The sequence below is a fragment of the Diadema setosum genome, chromosome 17 (assembly GCF_964275005.1).
Source record: "Diadema setosum chromosome 17, eeDiaSeto1, whole genome shotgun sequence".
Lineage (NCBI taxonomy): Eukaryota > Metazoa > Echinodermata > Echinoidea > Diadematoida > Diadematidae > Diadema > Diadema setosum.
In genome coordinates this window covers 7,591,455-7,610,901 of record NC_092701.1, presented here as the reverse complement: position 1 = coordinate 7,610,901, position 19,447 = coordinate 7,591,455, and the positions used below count along the sequence as shown (strand labels likewise).

The following is a 19,447-nucleotide window of genomic DNA, read 5'->3' as shown; positions in this document are numbered from 1 at the left end:
AAGATTGTTCAATTCTCTTTAAAATGGCACCATACTTATGATTATCGTATACATGGAATTGCAGTGCTTACAAATATGAGGTAAAGTCAGAACTTAAAAGCTGCAAAATGGCCCAATTTTTGACGTCCCTAATGGAGTTTCCTCGTTATGAGTGAGTTCCCCATGTTTCTTTGGCGTTCATTTACTGTAACATCAGCATTTTTATGGAATGAAACATGTATGCATTCAACCAAACAGATAAACAAACAAACACACACACACACACACACACGAATACAAACGATCATGACTCAAACCATTTTATCTCACAGAACCTCGCCACATTAACCACAACAAAGACATAAAGAAGCGAAATGGCATGGTCTTAGTTTTATTGGAGTTTCATCCTTATTTTGTCTTCGTTTTGCGTTATTTTATCTTCACTTTATGTTAACTTTGTCTTTATAATTGTCAATGAACATGCTCGGGGCTCAGTATCTGGTGGACGACCCAAGTGCTTGCACCACCGCCTGGCACCGTGTCCTCATGCTGTTGATTAGCTTCGTGATTCCGCTGCTGAGGAATGGCGTTCCACTCGTCAACCAGTATCTGACGGAGTCCTGCCAATGTCGTTGGATTTGTGACCCTCTTCCCCACAGCTCGGCCAAAGTGACCCCAAAGATGTTCTATGGGGTTGAGGTCGGGGCTGCATGCAGGCCAGTCCATTCTAGTGATGCCCTCTCTCTCTCGAGAAAGTTGCGCAAGAAAGTCTCGCTCAATGTGGTCTTGCGTTGTTATCTTTTGAAGCATCTCAGCTTCAATTTGCCCTATGGCGCCGCTGCCGCAGCGGGCTTTTTGAACATTGCTTACACGTGGCATGATGTATAACCATAAAACTTGATGTGCTATCAAAATTGCCTCACATGGCACCATTGAAAACATGAATGTGAAGTTAAGATTTCTATTGAAATTTGCCTTCATGGCTGACCAGTTGAGAATAAAAGACATAACACAAAAGAACATGTTCTCTATTTACTCTTCAGGACCATTCTCATTCATAAGGACCGTTCTTGTTCATTTTGCAGCTTTTCAATGCAGATCTTATCAGACACTTTTGAGTACAGACCTTTACTTGATAGCATAATCGTAATGAGTAGGATATCATTTCACAGAAAATTTAATAATCTTTCCATTGATATCACACATGTATGGAATAGTGCTTACAAACTGGAGAAATTTACAACTGAAGTCAGATTTCCAAACTTTTTTTTAGGAGTTTAGTTGCAGCACCCTGAAAAACAGAGTATGTGGACTGTCGAAGGAGAAGACAATCTATAAATACAGAGACGATATACATTTTAGTTTCAGTTGACGTTGGTTGACAACATTTCCTTGTCAATGTGTTTAGCTTGGGTTTAATAACTTTTAAAGCATAATTTACAATTTGCAGATAAAAAAAAAAGCATCAGTGTTTCAAAATAGTTATAAAATGTGAGTTAGGGAAAAAACAAACAATGTAAAAATTTGAATCAGTATAATCCATGTTACGACCTCGTATTGTTGAATATACGAAATCTGAACAATAGTTACGATAGAAATGTTTTAGACTAGGCCGTCTACAGTTATGGTTTCATGAGAAAAATAGTGATATCTCCTTATATTTTAGTTCTTATTGCAAAATTTATGTATGGTAGGATCTTTTGTGATACAACTGACCCACACATATGCATTTTTTTAATTACTGCGCGCAAAGGTAAACAGGACCTTTAATCTGTTTAACTGTTCAATAAGTGAACGACGTTAAGATTCCAGCAAACACATTCTAAAGAAAACGGCACATTAACACTTTAAATGAATTGGTATATGAAAAGGAAATCGAACGAGTGAGATTATATTTGACTTATCAAATTTATCACATTGATAAAATTCGAAGCAAACTAAATAAAAAATCGTACACCTCTGAAGGGGGAATTCACATGACTGTAGGTACCTATACGAGAAGGACCAACAACTTGTATGCTATCAAAAAGTTGTCTGTCACCTTAAGATATCATTACGGCAATATGCGACTGAAATGTGTAATTATTCATGTCAGGACGAAAGCAGATATATTTGTATGTATGTATGTATGCATGTAAATATAATGTACTTTTTATTTATCTATTTATTTATTTGATTTGAATTGAATAACTGAAACTGCACTGGTCTTGCACTCGAGACACAGTGAACAGTTCCAGCACGTTTATTTTCATATTTCACTTGACATCAAAATACATCCAAAAAAAAGAATGCAAACCAAGCAAAGCACACAATATTTATAAGTCGGGTCATGAAGAGAAAGTGTGTCAGCATACATAATGTACATAAGACAATTCTCTATAACTTGTGAAATATGATGGAACCGCAAAAGCAAAGCTTGTAAACGCAGGTTCCATGAAAAAATATCGGTGTAAATTTACTATGCAATCAATGGAGATAGGACACAAAGTGATACTGACGAAACTTATGAAAGCTAAAATATCAAGGTACAAAGGGAAAAAGAAATAAAAGAGAAGAAAAAGAAAAAGTGAAAAAAGAAAAGAATCCAATGAATAAGAACTGAGTGGAAATATGGGATATAGATACACAAGTATATGCGTGCACATTATCTAATATCAACTTCATAATGAGTTCGAAATGTTGATACAGGTACGGATGCAGTGATTATATAACGGAAGCATACACCAGAAATATACATTAAACGAGGATACTGCGCATATAACACATTAAAAAATTCTAATCAGGCTGGTTATATTCATTTATTAACATTAATTTCATTTTTTGCTTAAATGTAAACATACTAGAACAATTCATTAAATCGGCGGGAAGATCATTCCAAAATTTAGGACCGGTAAAAACAATTGTTTTGGGGGTTTTTTTGAGCAAGGAGTGTGCGAGTACGTGGAAGGTGAAATGAGTCCCTTTGTCTTGTGGGGTAAGCATGGGGTAAGCATTATTGAAGCAGACATCAAAGTTCTTGTCTACATGGTACGTCAAAAAAAGGACATTTTTGGTATTTGTTCGATAATAGAACTTGCTAATCATAATCCTTTTAGGCAAGGGATACACTCTCGCGAAAAAAATTTTGTGGACACTCCATTTTTCATCCCAAAGAAATTAATTAGCGGATGAAACGTCACGTATAATGTGAATAAGACGGTGCTTTGAAACGCCCCCCCCCCCACAAAAACGCCCTACTAAATTCCGTTCAAACATTTAAATGAAAATATGTTTTGTTTGTTTGTTTTTTTCAATTATTTTCACTCATTTCAGCTAGATCCTACTTCATGGCCTGTCGATTTCAAATGTTCCGAATCAACCTTTCGTATGCCATAGCTCTTTTAAACTTGTTTTCCCCAAATTTGCCTCGATGCATAATCTTACGTGTTTTTGTGTCTGTCTGTGTGTAGTATTGGTGTTTGTTCTTATTGTCAGCGGGAAATTTATTGGTTTTGTCACAAAATTGCGTAGGGCATGAGGAAGAGGGGTTCCATCTCCAATCAAGTAAGTTTATGATACCTTGATTCATTATTTCAGAAAATTCTGTTAACACTCGTGAGAGACAGACTGACGATTGTCGATATTGTCTGCTAAATATTGAATGATTACGAAAATGTCGCCAAATCTGGAACACGAGTAACTTGGCGCCTGCCATCGATATGAACGGAATGCCGCCACCCACAGTACGGGGACCTCCGAGCAATAGTGTCGTACGTGCCTCGCTAGAGTTATGGTTTCCTTAGCATGCTTAGAGGACGATGAATATTGCCACGTTGTTATCACAGCAGCGTATCCCCACTGGTAGAAAAAAAAATGGCGGGATAGTATCAATTACCAATCGGACACGATTACATTCTTGTAATCAAACACCGACACTGATGCTGTTGAGGATTCGTGGATCTAGTTTTTTCTGTATCAAATTACAGATGCTTGACTACACAGGAAATAAAGTATACCTCGTTTGCTTGATAAGCAACACTGACTTCTTTACGGATGAAAGATATGAGGGTATTTTATCAGGAACACACTTAAGAACTTTTATACAGGACAAATATATATATATATATATATATATATATATATATATATATATATATATATATGTATATATATATATATATATATACATGTATATGTATATATATTATAAACATGTTGCGAATTCACGTATTGGCTCCAATATAGCGAAGAATCAAGAAATAAACTAGTAATGCATTATTTCGCCAATAAGAAAATGAAAATTTGAGTTGTTCAATAAACTCATTCTTATTGGCGAAATAATGCATTACTAGTTTATTTCTTGATTCTTCGCTATATATATTATATATATATATTATATATATATATATATATATATATATATATATATATGTGTGTGTGTGTTTGTGTGTGTATGTATAGTATTCATGCACATAATACACATATCTCTATTTGATAATAACATATTCTTAATTAATGAGGGTAGGTAAGAATCCTCTAAATTGTGTGTTCCTTTTTCTGAAAGCATAATGCCATAGGTGGATCCCACTTGTGTTTTCTTCATGTATATAAGAGTACGATATATTACGAAATTACAACTGCTACTATGATCACTACAGATTTTGAACGACTGTTTGTTCAATCTCTGGATAATGTCGGCTTGCGCATTTACTACCTCATTGCACTGATATCTTCTAAATATTAAAGGGAAGGTAAACCCAAAGAGCAATGTGGATTGAGTGAAAGCAGCAACATTAGTAGAACACATCAGTGAAAGTTTGAGAAAAATCGGACAATCGATGCAAAAGTTATGAATTTTTAAAGTTTTAGTGTTGGAAGCGCTGGATGAGGAGACTACTAGAGGATATGACGTATGAGTGGACAACAATACAAAGAAAATATAAAGGATATTCAACAAAAATTCACTTTTCTAGAATTATGAAAGAGCAGTGGACCAACCGCTTTCAGAAAGCAGGGGGAATAATTGCTACCCTTAACATATGTCAATATCAAGTTGATGGAATTTGTAATTTTCATGAAAAATGGATTTTTGTAGTATTTTCTTTATATTTTCTTGATATTGTAGTCCACTCATACGTCATAACCTCTAGTAGTCTCCTCATCCAGCGGTTCCAACACCAAAACTTTAAAAATTCATAACTTTTGCATCGATTGTCCGATTTTCTTCAAACTTTCACTGATGTGTTCTACTAATGTTGCTGCTTTCACTCAATCCACATTGTTCTGGGGTTTATCTTCCCTTTAAGAGATATGTAGCGTACGTAACGTCAGGAGGTACCCATGTCGCCGGAATACATGTCCCTTTAACGTATCTGTTTAAATCAAAAGAGACCAAGAAAATAACCAACTGCAGGCCTACATTGATCGATAAGTGTGCCGACCCTTCGTGGTTCGCCCCAGCTATCGTCTAGCAATAGTCAGCATATTGTATCACCCAGGCACATTTTTGCCTCTGGACATGATCCCCTTTGCAAGTAACTATAGATAGGAATAAATGAATAGATAAAAAACAAATATCGATTCACATGTGGGAATCTACTCTGCCTTGATTGTTCCTGAATGTTTCTCTTTTGAATGAAAGAAATCTCTGTAGGGTATATATAAGTAATGTATTAGGTTAACGTCAAAATGCATAAGACTGTCAAAACACGTGTATAGGATGGTATACCCACGGAGGTGGGGTAGTGGTACGCGAAAAGGGGGAAGAACAAAGCGCGTAAGCGTATAGTCATACTATGGGTATACACCACACATTGTATTGTCAGTATGGGTAAACACCTGTGAGCACTTACTCGACATAACACACTATACATTCTAACAAAGGTTTATTGTATGCACCTGTTGCTATACACCATGCATGTATTTTATTGAAGTTATGGCCTATACACCTATGGGTATACACCGTGCAGTCTAATGAAGATGTGGTGTTTGTGTGCTTCCACGTTGGTTTTGCGGTCGGCTGCCCGAACAGCAATGGCGGTGATTGAGGCTTTGTTCATTTTTGATCCGATCTATCGACAGTTCCGTCATTACAGGAATGGCTTTGAAGGTGTATAGGTCAGTGATCTATTTGCCGCATCTATTCTTATGTGTCGGGACCGCGGTTTCTGTTAATCATAGGGGGTTGTCCTACTTAATATCTGTAACCCATTTGTTGCTCACCCTGCCTGCGGGCAGCATTTAAGGTGAAAAGTAGCATCATGCTAACGTTGTCTGTAAATAGGGGGCGGGGAAAGTCCACCAGAGCAATGTCTAACCAAAAGAACATTGGAGTGTGGTGAGAAAGTTTTTGAATTACATATGCAAATTACACAAGGTGATGATGTCATGACTTACATAAAGTATCACAACAGCCAAAGTATCACACTTTTGTATCCCTTTGAATTAGATATTCAGCTATCTATCTCTCTTTCACATGGCTATCTCGACTATTTTATTGCATTTAATTTTAAGAGATTACGCCTATTTTCTTATATTTCATTCAAAAAGGGAGAGGTTTAATGATAATTTTGTACATGAGATTAGTGAAGTTATAGATTTATCACCTCATGTTTTTTAATATAGGCCTACCATCATAACTATGACCGCTTGGAAAATAATCATGTATAGCTTCATATCTGCAGGGCTCCTATATATACTCTAGTTTGACTTCATTAACGTTTCTTCTGGGTTTTTTTTTTGTGTGTGTTTTGTTGTTGTTGTTGTTTGTTTTTTTTTTGGGGGGGTATCTTATTTATTACAGTTAACTTAAAACTAAAGTGAATCTTCAACTAACTGAGTGGAGGAAAATCATTAAAAAAAAAAAAACTTCCACAACACTGATGTCAAATATTCATCACAGTTTATGGATATCTTTTGAAACTTTATTCCTTTTGTTGGTTGTTGTTGTTCTTGTTCTTTTTTTGACCAATTTTCTTTATTCTAGTCTGTTTGTGACACTTACACTCAGTGGACTTTCATTCTGTCTAACGTGTGAACGTGTGGAGAAGAGTTTTGCCAAAGGAGATGTCAGCACCAAGGCAATCCACTGAACATATTTTCGTAAATCGGCATAATAGAATCTGGTTGAGATGGACGGACGGACAGACGGACAACTCGAAAACTATGAACATGACTGCGTTACACTTCTTGACGGAAGACTAAATAGAATGTTTGGCATTGATTTCAAGTCTAGCTCAATGCGAGGACAGGATCGTGTAGCAAGGCTGTAACAATTACCGATCTGGCTCGCTTACGATCTGTAAGTGACGCCCTGACCTTTCTTGATTGGATGAGCGTAGTGAACACAAACAAGCACCTACACATCATGCTGACGTGTTAGAATGCGTCTAAATCGACGTCAGAGAAGCCTTTTTGCCTCTTTGCTAGAGCAAAGTAATGGAAGCCCTTTTACCCTGATGATAAATGTTCTACGTCGTAACAGCCATGAATCTCACAATCCGAGAGAACTCTCAGTCCTATTGGAGTCACAGTGGACTTGGAAGAGAAGCCCTTGTGTGGTTCAGTGGATAAGAATGAGTGGCACTGAATCGGGAGGACCCTGGTTCGAACGATTGTAGCTTTACGCAGTGCACTTCAATCTCATCGCCTGGTCCTTCGGAGGGGATTAAAAAGGGTGCACGTCATGACACCAACACCCACTAGTCATACAGCCCAAGAGTCAGCAGGCAATGATTTATACAGCCCATTAGTCATACCGCCCATGAGTTCGACACTAAGCAAACAAGGCCCACGAGACCGACACATTAAGCCACGTGTTGTAATGTCGAACTTGTGGGCTGTCTTTACGCTGTTTCGAGCTCATCGGCCTTATTTGCCTATATAGTGTCAAACTCATGGGCTGAATGACTAATGGACCTTTCTTTGAATGTCGAACTCGTGGTATATGACTCGTGGGTTTCCATAAAAAAAAAAATGGTCTCATAGTTAGTGCTCCCTTAGTAGCCGTTTAATTAAAGGTCCGCTTTACCTTTGGGAGCGGTGATTTAAAAAATGTTCAAGATATCACATTTGATGCATATGTGTAGTTCTGTTGTATCACAAAACATCCTACCATATAAAATTTTCGCAATAAAGCCTAAAATATAAGGAGATATCAGTGTTTTTCTCAATAAAGCATAACTGTGGACGGTTTAGTCTGAAAACATTTTTATTATAGCTATTGTTCACATTTTGTGTATTAACAACACTTAACATCGATTATACAGGTTCAAATTTTTACAGTGATTGTTTCTATCCCTAACTCACATTTTAGAACTACTTTAAAGCACTAATACTGGGTTTTTGTTTCATCTGCAAATGGTAAATTATTACTTTAATCCAGACCTAACAGAGCATACCCGTGTATTCACTTTGTACAGATGCCTCAAGCAACAAACGTGCGTAACTTTTTTTTTTTCAAGGCAAAATGCGCGATCATAGAATTTTGTGACGACAAAAAGACACGTGCAACGAAGAAGATTGAAGAAAAAAAAAACGCAAAAGAAGCCAAGAACAGCACAATTATTGAATTACTGAGACACAGTCAATGAAAAAAAAAAAACAGAAAAAATGGGGGGGGGGGGGAGATTCCAAGGGTAGTTTACGCCTGCAGCTTATTGAAGCCTCTGTGCGTCTGGAGAGATTGTCGTTTTTATCAATGACGAATGATGACTACACGTCCAATGTAGATCAATTTCCACTCCCCTGAACCGCTATCTTGCCGTAGCGTGCTGTCATCGGAATACATTTTGGCAGATATGACAAACAAATGAAAAGAAAAAGAAAAAGAAGAAGAAGGGAGAAACTGGCTCGTTTATAGCTCGCGTTCAATCTTGGTATAATAAATCATCGCGGTGAACTTCACAAATTTTGCTTGCAACGCGGCGTTGAAGAGAGAGAGAAAAAAATACCACAGTGAAATTTGTACAGTTTTACATGTCGCCAAGCCGGTTTGGTCCAATTAATATTTGCATTGACGTTATACCCATGAAGGCAGAATATTGAAGAGATATTCTAGAAATGGACCAAGATGTGTCCTATACAGTGTGTAGACTATTATTGATGAATCTAGGCAACTAGGTGAGGATTGTATATAACCGTTTTGTAATAATTCAAGAAGCAGGTAACCATTATATCAATACGTTCTTGAGAGAACAAAGTATCAGAATTGTTCTTGTTCTATTCAGTATTACGACTTTGCAACTATTGATTCAGAATATGTTTGGTTTGGTTTGGTTTTTCTTTCTGTAGTTGTTTTCTCCTTGTAAGTATGCTACTTCAAACTTCCAGACCACTGAAATCGATGAAGAATGACTTATTGATCTTGAACTTGTACAGAGAAGATTGACGGTGATTTATCGATCATGCAGAAATTACACTGTGAGAAAATTGGGGCAACTGTCGTAGTCTACTTCCAGGCGCTAATCTCCTTGCTTGTCATTGCCGTTAAGATGACTTTTAACGTAATGAATGAATTTATACCAGTATGATCGGTATGTTTATCATGATTCTGTCATCACCATGATCATCATTATCATCACAAATCATATTCGCTATGTCATTATTCAATTAAGTCCAATGAAATTCAATCTAAAATTTAACAAAACATAAATAAACGAGGTATGGAAATATGGACAGGTATGGAGATGACAATACAATGAAATCAATTAGCAATTGTTATTCCCATTATCAGACTGTTATCGGATCGTTATTTTAATCATGCTACTGTCGGTATTGCCCTTATCATGTCATACCACAATCTTGATATAAGACTTTGTTGTTGTTATCGTTCACACAGCTCATGTTCCCTAAGGCGGACGTCACACTGTACCGAAGTTATCACAAGATTGCTATACGAATGTGGAATTTTCAAGTTGGCCCCGAACTTGATCAAAAGCCGATCAACACCCGAAGCAAGTGCTATCTTTTATTAGCAGCCTGAGAAGCTCCACCGGCAGTTTAAAGGGACTGTACAGTACTGGTTGAGGTGGGGATTCATGTTTTGAACATTCCTAAGTGAAATAATGAGAAACCTCTTATGGAATATGAACGAGCATGTCATTTTAAGAAGGATTCAATGTTTATTTGATGAAATTAGTTTTCAAATGGCTGAGATATCCAAAAAAGTGATAATAATAAAAGGCGACAGGCCACGCCTTTTATGGGATCTCTTTGTTTCACCCTGTTTTTGGATATCTCAGCCATTTCAAAACCGATTTTCATCAGATAAACTTTTGATACCCCTTAGAATTGCATGTTCTTTGACATCTCATGGAGTGGTTTCTGAATATCTCGCAAAACGTTAAAAGCTAAATCCTCACCTCGACCAGAACTGTATACACCCTTTAATATACGATGGCATTAAAGATGCCCTCACGAGAAACTCGATGTTTATACGATCAGAGCAAAATTGGAACGATTTCCTTTATCGTGACTGTGTCCATTTTTGCGCGACTTCTGGACAGTGTGACGCCTGCTTAAATGGGTATCATCCTGATGTCTTAATTGGTGTGTGGAAAGGTAATTAAGGTGATGCTCTTGAACTGTACCTCGATTAATGAGATGGTGTGTGTCGTGTGTCCAGATGTGCATGTGTGATGGGGAGTTTGTGAGTGTATGTGTATGTGTGTGTGCCTTAACAAGGCTTTCACGCTGGGAACAAGGCAACGCAACACGGAGGGCATTATTCTGTCAATCTTGTGGGGTGCGTAATCCAGTAGTGGTTTACAAAGAACAATACCACTCCAGCAACCGGGTGCGATGTACCCTACAGATCAATGTGAATAAGGATGGTGTGTGTGTGTGTGTGTGTGTGTGTGTGTGTGTGTGTGTGCGTGTGTGTGTGTGAACCCTGTTTGCCACTATCAAATTTGGGGTTGTCTCGGGACCACTATCAAATTCGGGGTTGTCTCGGGACAGATACCTCATAACATCGACACTTTCCCCCGACTCTCGGGACTGGTCTCTCACGATGAGATGCGATTTACACTTCGTAATTAGATCCCCGGGGATTGTCCCTTTCGGGAATTGAAAGGGGTGGGGGCACAAGGAGTAGTCTTATGAAGCATCTCACTGGAACTTTACGCAGAACCTAAGTGTTAACCATCGTCCTTTCATGAGTGTATGAAAAATGCTGTCTACACCTGGCGACGTGTGAAGGGGAGACTCAGGGTGTTTAATCATGTTGGAATAGGGGAAATAGAAAAGCTGGCAGCCGTGAATGGACTTAAGGGATATGAAACAGTAATGTTGATAGAGTGTTGGTGGCTCTCGGCCAAACCAGACTTCAGGGCGGCCGAGGTGTGTAGATGAACGCCTATGAGAGCTGCTCTAGAGTATAGCAGTACTGGACGGCCCCCTCCCCCATTCCTGACACCACATTAGTCTAATGCTATAGTCTTACCTCTTGCGACTGTTACAGATCAAATTGTCCGATCGCTTTGTTTTGAATGCGATTGATATGTCACCCCCTTAAGGAGTGGAAACTTTTATATGAAAAAGTGATAAGCCGTCAATGTACGCTATGATGACGCATATTGGTAAAAAAAAAATAATCGATTCTTACGCAGTGTTATGTAATTTTCATTGTTTTATCACGAAAATAAAATTGAAATTGAAATATAAACACATAAGCACATAGAAAGAATCAAATAAAGGACACACACACACACACATTCATAATCCATTATACTAGTACGCTTCGACGATTGTTCAAGGCAGAACACTCGCAAAGCATCATGGGATTGAGTTTACCCTGCAGAAATGGATTTACAATGCCTCTAATGTTTCAAACAACAACAACCACAAAAGGTGTATTTTACGTCACCCTTAATGCGCTGAAACCTAACTGCATGATCATGTATCTCGAAAAAGATTGAAGTGCAATCCTACCATATATCTCGCGGCTAAAAGAAGAGAAAACAAATTTCGGCAGTGCGTGAATTAACATTTGAAACACGCCGATATACAGCCATTTGCCAGCAACAGATATGATGTCGTGGACATTGTCGGCACTTGCTTAAAAGGATGGTTGGAATTATTATAGCACTTTAAAAACGAAACCCAGGAGATAGCAAAAAGAGATTTAAAGAGAGGGTGATGTCAAATCGAGGTCACAAAGCAGAGATAAGAGCCTCAAGATGATGACTGGATGGGCCCTGGTATTCCACTCTCTCCTTGTCTATCTCTCTTCCTCTCTCCATCTGTTTCTCTCACTATCTCTCACTTTATCTCTCACTCTCTCACACAGACAATCTCAATCTTTTCTTTCTTTCATTCTGTCTGTCTCTTACATACACTCATACACACCGACAAATCACACACCCTTCCGAACACAAAAAGCACACAAAATCCTAATGTTCTATCTTCATCCTGTACCTGTCTGTTTGCCTGTCTACCTGTCCGTCTATCTATCTCTCTTTCTTTATATATGTATATATATATCCCTCTATCTCTATCTCTCTATCTTTCTATCTCTCCATATCTTTCTCTGTCTCTCTCTCTCTGTCTCTCTCTGTAGTATGAGTACTTCGCTGCTCCCAGGATAGACTCGTAATCACGTTTTGGCGTCGTTAAGATCGCATCCTTAGAAATCTCAGCGGTGCCAGGAATCCCTCTTCCAACGCTCATTTCCCACTTCTAAGATGGGTGCGGAGGAAGAGCAAATAATAGACAAGAAATTGGTATGATTTCATCATTCGTCATAAAGCAGTTCTTTATGGGCATTTCTGCACGAAGAGTGTTCTTTTGTTATGTGCATGATCGCATAAAGACTTCGTGTGTCGAGCTAAAAGCGTCAACGTGAAAACTAGGAGATTCTAATGTAGTTAGACCTAAATCAAAGTTTTCCCAGATATACCCTCGCTTCGAATAATAAAAGTGCTACTTCACCTTTTTCCAACTTTCTTCATTTTGGATATGACGACTTTCGCTTTCATATTAGCAGGTTCAGTCTAGATATACACATCTAAGGTAGATATGAAAGGAGAATAATATATCACGCTACAATGAACTTTACTTCAAAATCACAAATTTCTGGAAGTTTTTGATAGATTTCAAAAACCATTTTTGTATTCTGGTAATTATTATAACATAGCAATGAGAAGAGTTATTTGCGCTCAAGCTGCCATTACGCACTTCCAAAAAGATACACTGGTGTCGCTTTTCTGTCCCATATGCAATATAATATACCACACCACAAAGTGCTACATGGACGAATGGTAGTATGCAGCACAATTTACATAAAAAATGAACATGACAATGAGAACAAGCATTAGGTTTTCACTCTGATCAATTTCATTGTCTTTATCAGATTCCCATTTGCGAAATTATGACATGATAATGATAATGATAATAATGGTGATGATGATGATGATGATGATGATGATGACAATGCTGCTGCTACTGATGAATAGATGATGATAATGATTATGATGATGATGATGGTGGTGGTGGTGGTGTTGTTATGGTGATGATGATGATGATGATGATGATGATGATGATGATGATGATAAATATGATGATAGTAATAATGATAATAATGATGATGATGATGATGATGATTAGTTCCGTGAGTATCATCATTTTTGCAGCCGACATAAAAGAAGGTCGGTGATGAACCCATGGTTTGCATCTCTCTTTTGATGAAGTTTTGCATTCTCTTTTCAGTCATTTTTACATTCTCCTCAAATTCTGCGGGTCTTGTGGGTAGGTAACACGATGTCTGATAGGGGATCTGCATTTTTATCAAGATCGACTTTTCTTTTTTCTTTATTAATTTCTGAGCATCACGTGTAAGAAAGAGTGACTCCGGGTATACCGCAGAATAGAATCGATAAAATGCATCACGTCAGCGTTATCAATCATTGCGTTGAGGAGAAAAGCTTCATCAGAATTATTCCTACACGATTTGCGCGTTCCTCACCTCGCGAAGTTTATGCATAATTTTGTATTATCACCACACGGAAGTCGCTCTCGGCTACCGTTACCAGCTATCATGCACGACGACGTGATCGATTGCACAAGAGTCGTCCAGTGATTGCCGATGCACTGTTAAAACAAAACAGAACAGAACATAAATCGTTTTCATGTTAGTGTGATCCGAGTTTTTCTCTACATTTTAACATATAAAAGTATAATACTGACCATGCTGGCGATGGCTACAAAATTAACCAAACCTTTTGCAGCAGCTACCAACGATATTTTCCCACTTTGTTATTGTTGTTGCTTCTACTCATGCTGTTGAAATCTAATTTCATCACGCATGTATGTGTGGGGGGAGCATAATACAGATTACAAGATACATGTGCATGCACTGCATGTTGCTATGGAAATAAGTAATACTATAAAAAGATGGTATCTATAGATCTATCGCATTTTCAGGAAAGGAAGAGGTAAAACATACGAAGGTTATTTCTTTATTCTAACCAGGTGATATGCAATATCTTACTAGTAAGGATGTATTACCAAACATAATTATGTTTAATGAAAACACCACAGTGTTGCACATATTCTGACGTCGACATGAATTCCTCGACTTAATAAGCCACTGTTACAACTCACAGGATATTCTGTATTTGATTATTTTGAGAAGTTATACGTAATCGAAAATAATACATGTAGATTAATATACACATAACCCTATGCAGCACTAAATTGCACATACATATATTAGGATGAGCATAAACTTTGTGATTATTATGACATGTGTGATGGGGCTTATTTTGGCTTACGTGAAATGGTCAGTAGCCTTCTAATTCTTGGCTGGTTGTTTTGGGTTGTGTCTGTTCGCTTGGTAATAAGTTTGAATGTGAATGTTTTAGACAAAGAACCGTATCAGGGCTATTTTTATAACCCCCCATCCAGGACAATTGCCCCCCCCCCCCCCCGGTTTAATACTCGTTAGTGATAAGGTTAAAGTAAGGATTAGGGTTAGGGTTAGGATTAGAGTCAGGGGAAGGGTCTGGGGTAATTGCCCGAGGGGTACTTGCCATGGACCCCCAAAACAAACGATGATCAGTCTTTCAAGCACACCGAAAGTCACACACACACTGTTACAAGGTTTCTTATGCGAGCATTAGTAGCATGAAAAATACGCGTCAAGTAAACAAAAAGACACTCTCACACAGACACACACACACATACAAACCAAGGCGCTCAAGATTGAGAGGGTGACCTCATTAAATATAATTTTCCCCCAGTATACAAGAGGTCGTACACTTACCCTGCTCTACTTTGGTCGACAAGATGTATGTTTCGATCTGTAAGATATCGGATAGTATCTTACTGATAGTATCGTACTGTTATGTTCTGCTTCCCGAGGAATATGTCTTATTGTTTCATTTGATTATTACTACAATTTACTACTCACGAGGGGACTGCATTCTACAATCTAGGCTTTTTAGCAGTCCCCTCCATTTCCGAAATTTTCTTTGTCACGATTCGGTTACAGTTTGTCCATGCACTTCTACATCTGAAGTATGGTTTGTCTCATTGTAAACAAATGACATAGATTTAAATCTCATTTGAATGTACAAATGTTACATTGTACTTTACATTGTTTATATGCAATTGTCATATTGTATACTTTCGTCGGAAATGAAATGAAAAATAAAATTAAATGAAATAACGGAACTGAGAGCACAAACTGCTCAAACAACTAGTGACTCGCAACTTGTGGTACGTACTTCCCCGATGATCAAAATCTCATCAGATCTCTGCAAATTCTCCTTCCCTGACTCTTCTCTCTCTCTCTCCCTTTATGTTTCTCATCACCCCTTAACAACAAAATGGCAATTTCGTACACGAATTCAAACAGCGCCCAAACTGATGTACGAGGTGATGCCATTGTACGTTCTCCAGAGATGTTTCTTGAAAGTCACGTAGCTACCTTTCTAATCCGAGCTAACGCCTCGACTTGTCAGTCCACTTTCGAGCTCCCACAGCCATAATTATATCTTTCTCAAGCTGCATTCCCTTCTCTTTCTCTCTTTTCATGCCTCTCCCTCCCTCCCTCCCTCTCTATCTATCTATCTAGCTATATTATCTATATCTATCTATCTATCTATCTATCTATATTATCTATATCTATCTATCTATCTATCTATCTATCTATATTATCTATATCTATCTATCTATCTATCTATCTATCTATATTATCTATATCTATCTATCTATCTATCTATCTTTCTTTCTTTCTTTCTACCACCATATCTATATCTATCTATTTATCTATCTATCTATCTTCCTATTTATCTTTCTCCCTATCTATCTATCTATCTATTTATCTATCTATCTGTCTGTCTGTCGCTCCCTATTTACCTGTAACTATCTTTCTCGATTTTTCCACTTTATTGTTCTTCTCCAAATCTTGCCATATCTCTATATCTTTAAACCTGGCTCCCTTTGAGTCTGTTGTGTTTGTCCCTTTCTGATGCAATTTTCCATCTCGTCTCTCTCTTCCTCGCATTCTTGTCTCTAACTATCTATCTATCTATCTATCTATCTATCTATCTACCTATATATCTATCTATATATCTATCTGTCTATGTTTCTTTCTATACGTCTGTCCGTCTATCTATCCATCCACTATATACCTATCTATCTATCTATCTATCTGTCTGTCTATATATCTACATATATCTGTAATGAATATATATCTATCAGTCTATGTTTTCTATCTATCTCTCTATTTATCTATCTATCTATCTATCTATCTGTCTGTCTGTCTATATATCAATGATAAATATCTATCAGTCTATCTTTCTAACTATCTCTCTGTCTGTCTATCTATCGATCTCCATCTCTCATCTCCTCTCACCCCTCTCGATGACAGGCCTTCACCGCTCGACTGTCGTTACTCCCTTAAAGTGCCTCGCGCTAGCTGACACGAAGAGTTCATCTATTTATCTTAGCGCGTAAATCCTTGCCTCTGATTCCTGATATCTTTCCCAAAGTCCTCGGTAGCAGCAGCTGGGTGAGCAGAGAGGGAAAAAAAAAAGGAGCGCAATAAACGTGTTCTGGTTGTATCGGCATCCGACTGACTTACCGAGTTCAGACGCCACGAACAGAGAGTGAGTGAAATTGTAGGAGAACCTGGAATGACACAGCGGTGCATGAATTGAAATTCATTCGTAACCACATGGTTCTTTATTTCATCCGGAACTCACAATAATGCAGTTTTCTTGGAGTACAGCGTTTTTCTACTTTTTTTTTCTCTACGAAAAGCCTTCAACTAGGAAGGCTTTTTCATAACGTATGCAACATTTACATGAATGTATAATGAATGTAATGATTCAGTCACATTTTGTCCATGTATTTCTTCAACTAGTATGTTTATTGATTCATGTAAACAAATGACGTATATCTAAATTTCATTTGGAAATGTAAAAGTTACATTGTACTTAATTTGTTTTATGATATTGTCATATTATATGCTTTGGCCGGAAATGAAATAAAAATGAAATGAAAATGAAATGAATGTATAAGACATTTCCTCCTAACGTTGCGCTATATAAATGTTGTGAATTATCATAGTTATTACTTAATTTGCACGGCTGCCAACACACACACACACACACACATACACACACACACACACACACACACACACACTAACACACGTTAACATTTATAATGATGTTCTTTATTTAAATTTCGTTCGATATCATTATCGTATCAACAATGAAAAGAATATCAGTGAACAATGATTTTATGCAGATTCAAACAAGACTAGAACAAAAACCTACAAATACAAATGCAACACATACGCACACACGCTCCCACGCTCACACACACCTATAGGACGTATGGCATGCTCCCAGAAGTCTTATTCGTTGTTGTGCACTTACGTATTGTTCAGTTCGTCTGGTATCTTTGTCCATCTTCTATCCTTCTATCCTTCATCACGTGACGCGTGACAAGTGAAACGGTATCTATTTTCAGTAAAGTTATGTCCATGAGCCCTGTCTACTATATGCCCGGCTGTAATGTTTCCATTTCTTTCTTTTTTATTTGAATCTGCGAAAGAGATGAAGGAGATAATAATGGCGGAAGAGAATGGATACCAAACGTAAATGCCACTGAGCAGCTGAAGATTCCACCTGCAGTTGTTTGATTCTCACCTAGTAACGTCTGACCAGGCATCGTATAATGTTGTTCGGTAACGCGATACGTTTTTGCTCCGTTCGCCCGGGGAGGAGAGGGGAGGGGGTGTGAGAGAGCCTCGGTTGATTTGCGCCTGAAGAATGAACACCCATGTTTATCAGCCCAGGGGGAGACATGTTCACGCACCAAGTTTTCCCTGAACAGACAGCTCGACGTGAATTTTCAGGAAGGCCTGCTGCTTTCGAGATATCCTGGAGTTCAGTGAAGGTCCTTCATCCTCCGCATCGTTGCCGACATACTATCTCTGAATGTCATGATCCTAAGCATCTTTCCTACTCTTGAGTTTCACTGGCGTACGAGACACTCCACAGCTGAGTGAAAGTTGTTTAATCCATTCGATGACATTAAAAAAAAACACCAATATTTAAGAATGGTGATGATGATGAAGATGATGATGATGATGTGGATGATGATGATAATGATGATGATGATGATGATGATGATAATGCTGCTGCTGCTGCTGCTGATGATGATGATGATGATGACTATGTAGATGATAATGATTAAAATAATGATGATGAAGATGATGATACAGAAATATACATACGATTTTTCTATTTTAGAGGCAAGGTGTTCTCACTCGTTTTATCGTCGTTACCATTTTCATTGTTGATATAATTATAATTTCATCTTTTCTTCTCATAGATATCCTCCATCCATCGGTGTTTTCTTTGTGACAGTGTTATTATCCTTAATATAAACATCACTACTGTCATGATCACCATAATCTAATTTTTCATTGTAATCACACTCACCGTCCTCCCTCTCTCATCCTCTTCATTGCTTTCCTCCGACATCTATATCCTTTTTGGTAGTATATTATCTTTATTCCAGCTTATGTTGTCAATATGCTTCTTCGAGATATCCTATCTCTGTCCCAAAGATATCATGGTCATGCTCAACACCCTCTGAATCATTGCGACTTTCATCGATTTCATGATTATGAGACAATTTTCATGGCATTATCATCAGTATCATCCTCAGCAATATAACGACCGCATTATTACGTCACCATATTTCCTCGTCACTATCACCCACTTCAAATTGTATATTGTTACCTTGTTTTTTTTTTCTCTCTCTCTCTCCAATTCTGGTCCTCCTCCCCTGTTCATTTGAGTTCGTGTGATTCCATCTCAAGCTGACGTTGTGTGTCCGATGTCGAAGGTCGACGTCCGAGCCTTAAAACACGACACAAAGGATGGCAATCGATTTCCTTTCATCCCGTCCATCCTTATCTCTTTATAGAGGGGGGGGGGGCGTGGTTGTATTCGTTTTGTGTAATTTT

The 19,447-nt window shown here is 37.9% G+C and overlaps 1 protein-coding gene across 1 annotated transcript in view; it reads left to right on the top strand.

The window, feature by feature from the left end:
- The first annotated feature begins 459 nt into the window (after nucleotides 1-459).
- Nucleotides 460-19,447, top strand: part of LOC140241138 (uncharacterized) — a 37,676-nt gene continuing 18,688 nt past the window's right edge. The window contains exon 1 of the mRNA XM_072320899.1: nucleotides 460-709. Coding sequence (XP_072177000.1) covers nucleotides 460-709 — 250 coding nt within the window. The remainder of the gene's footprint in view (nucleotides 710-19,447) is intronic.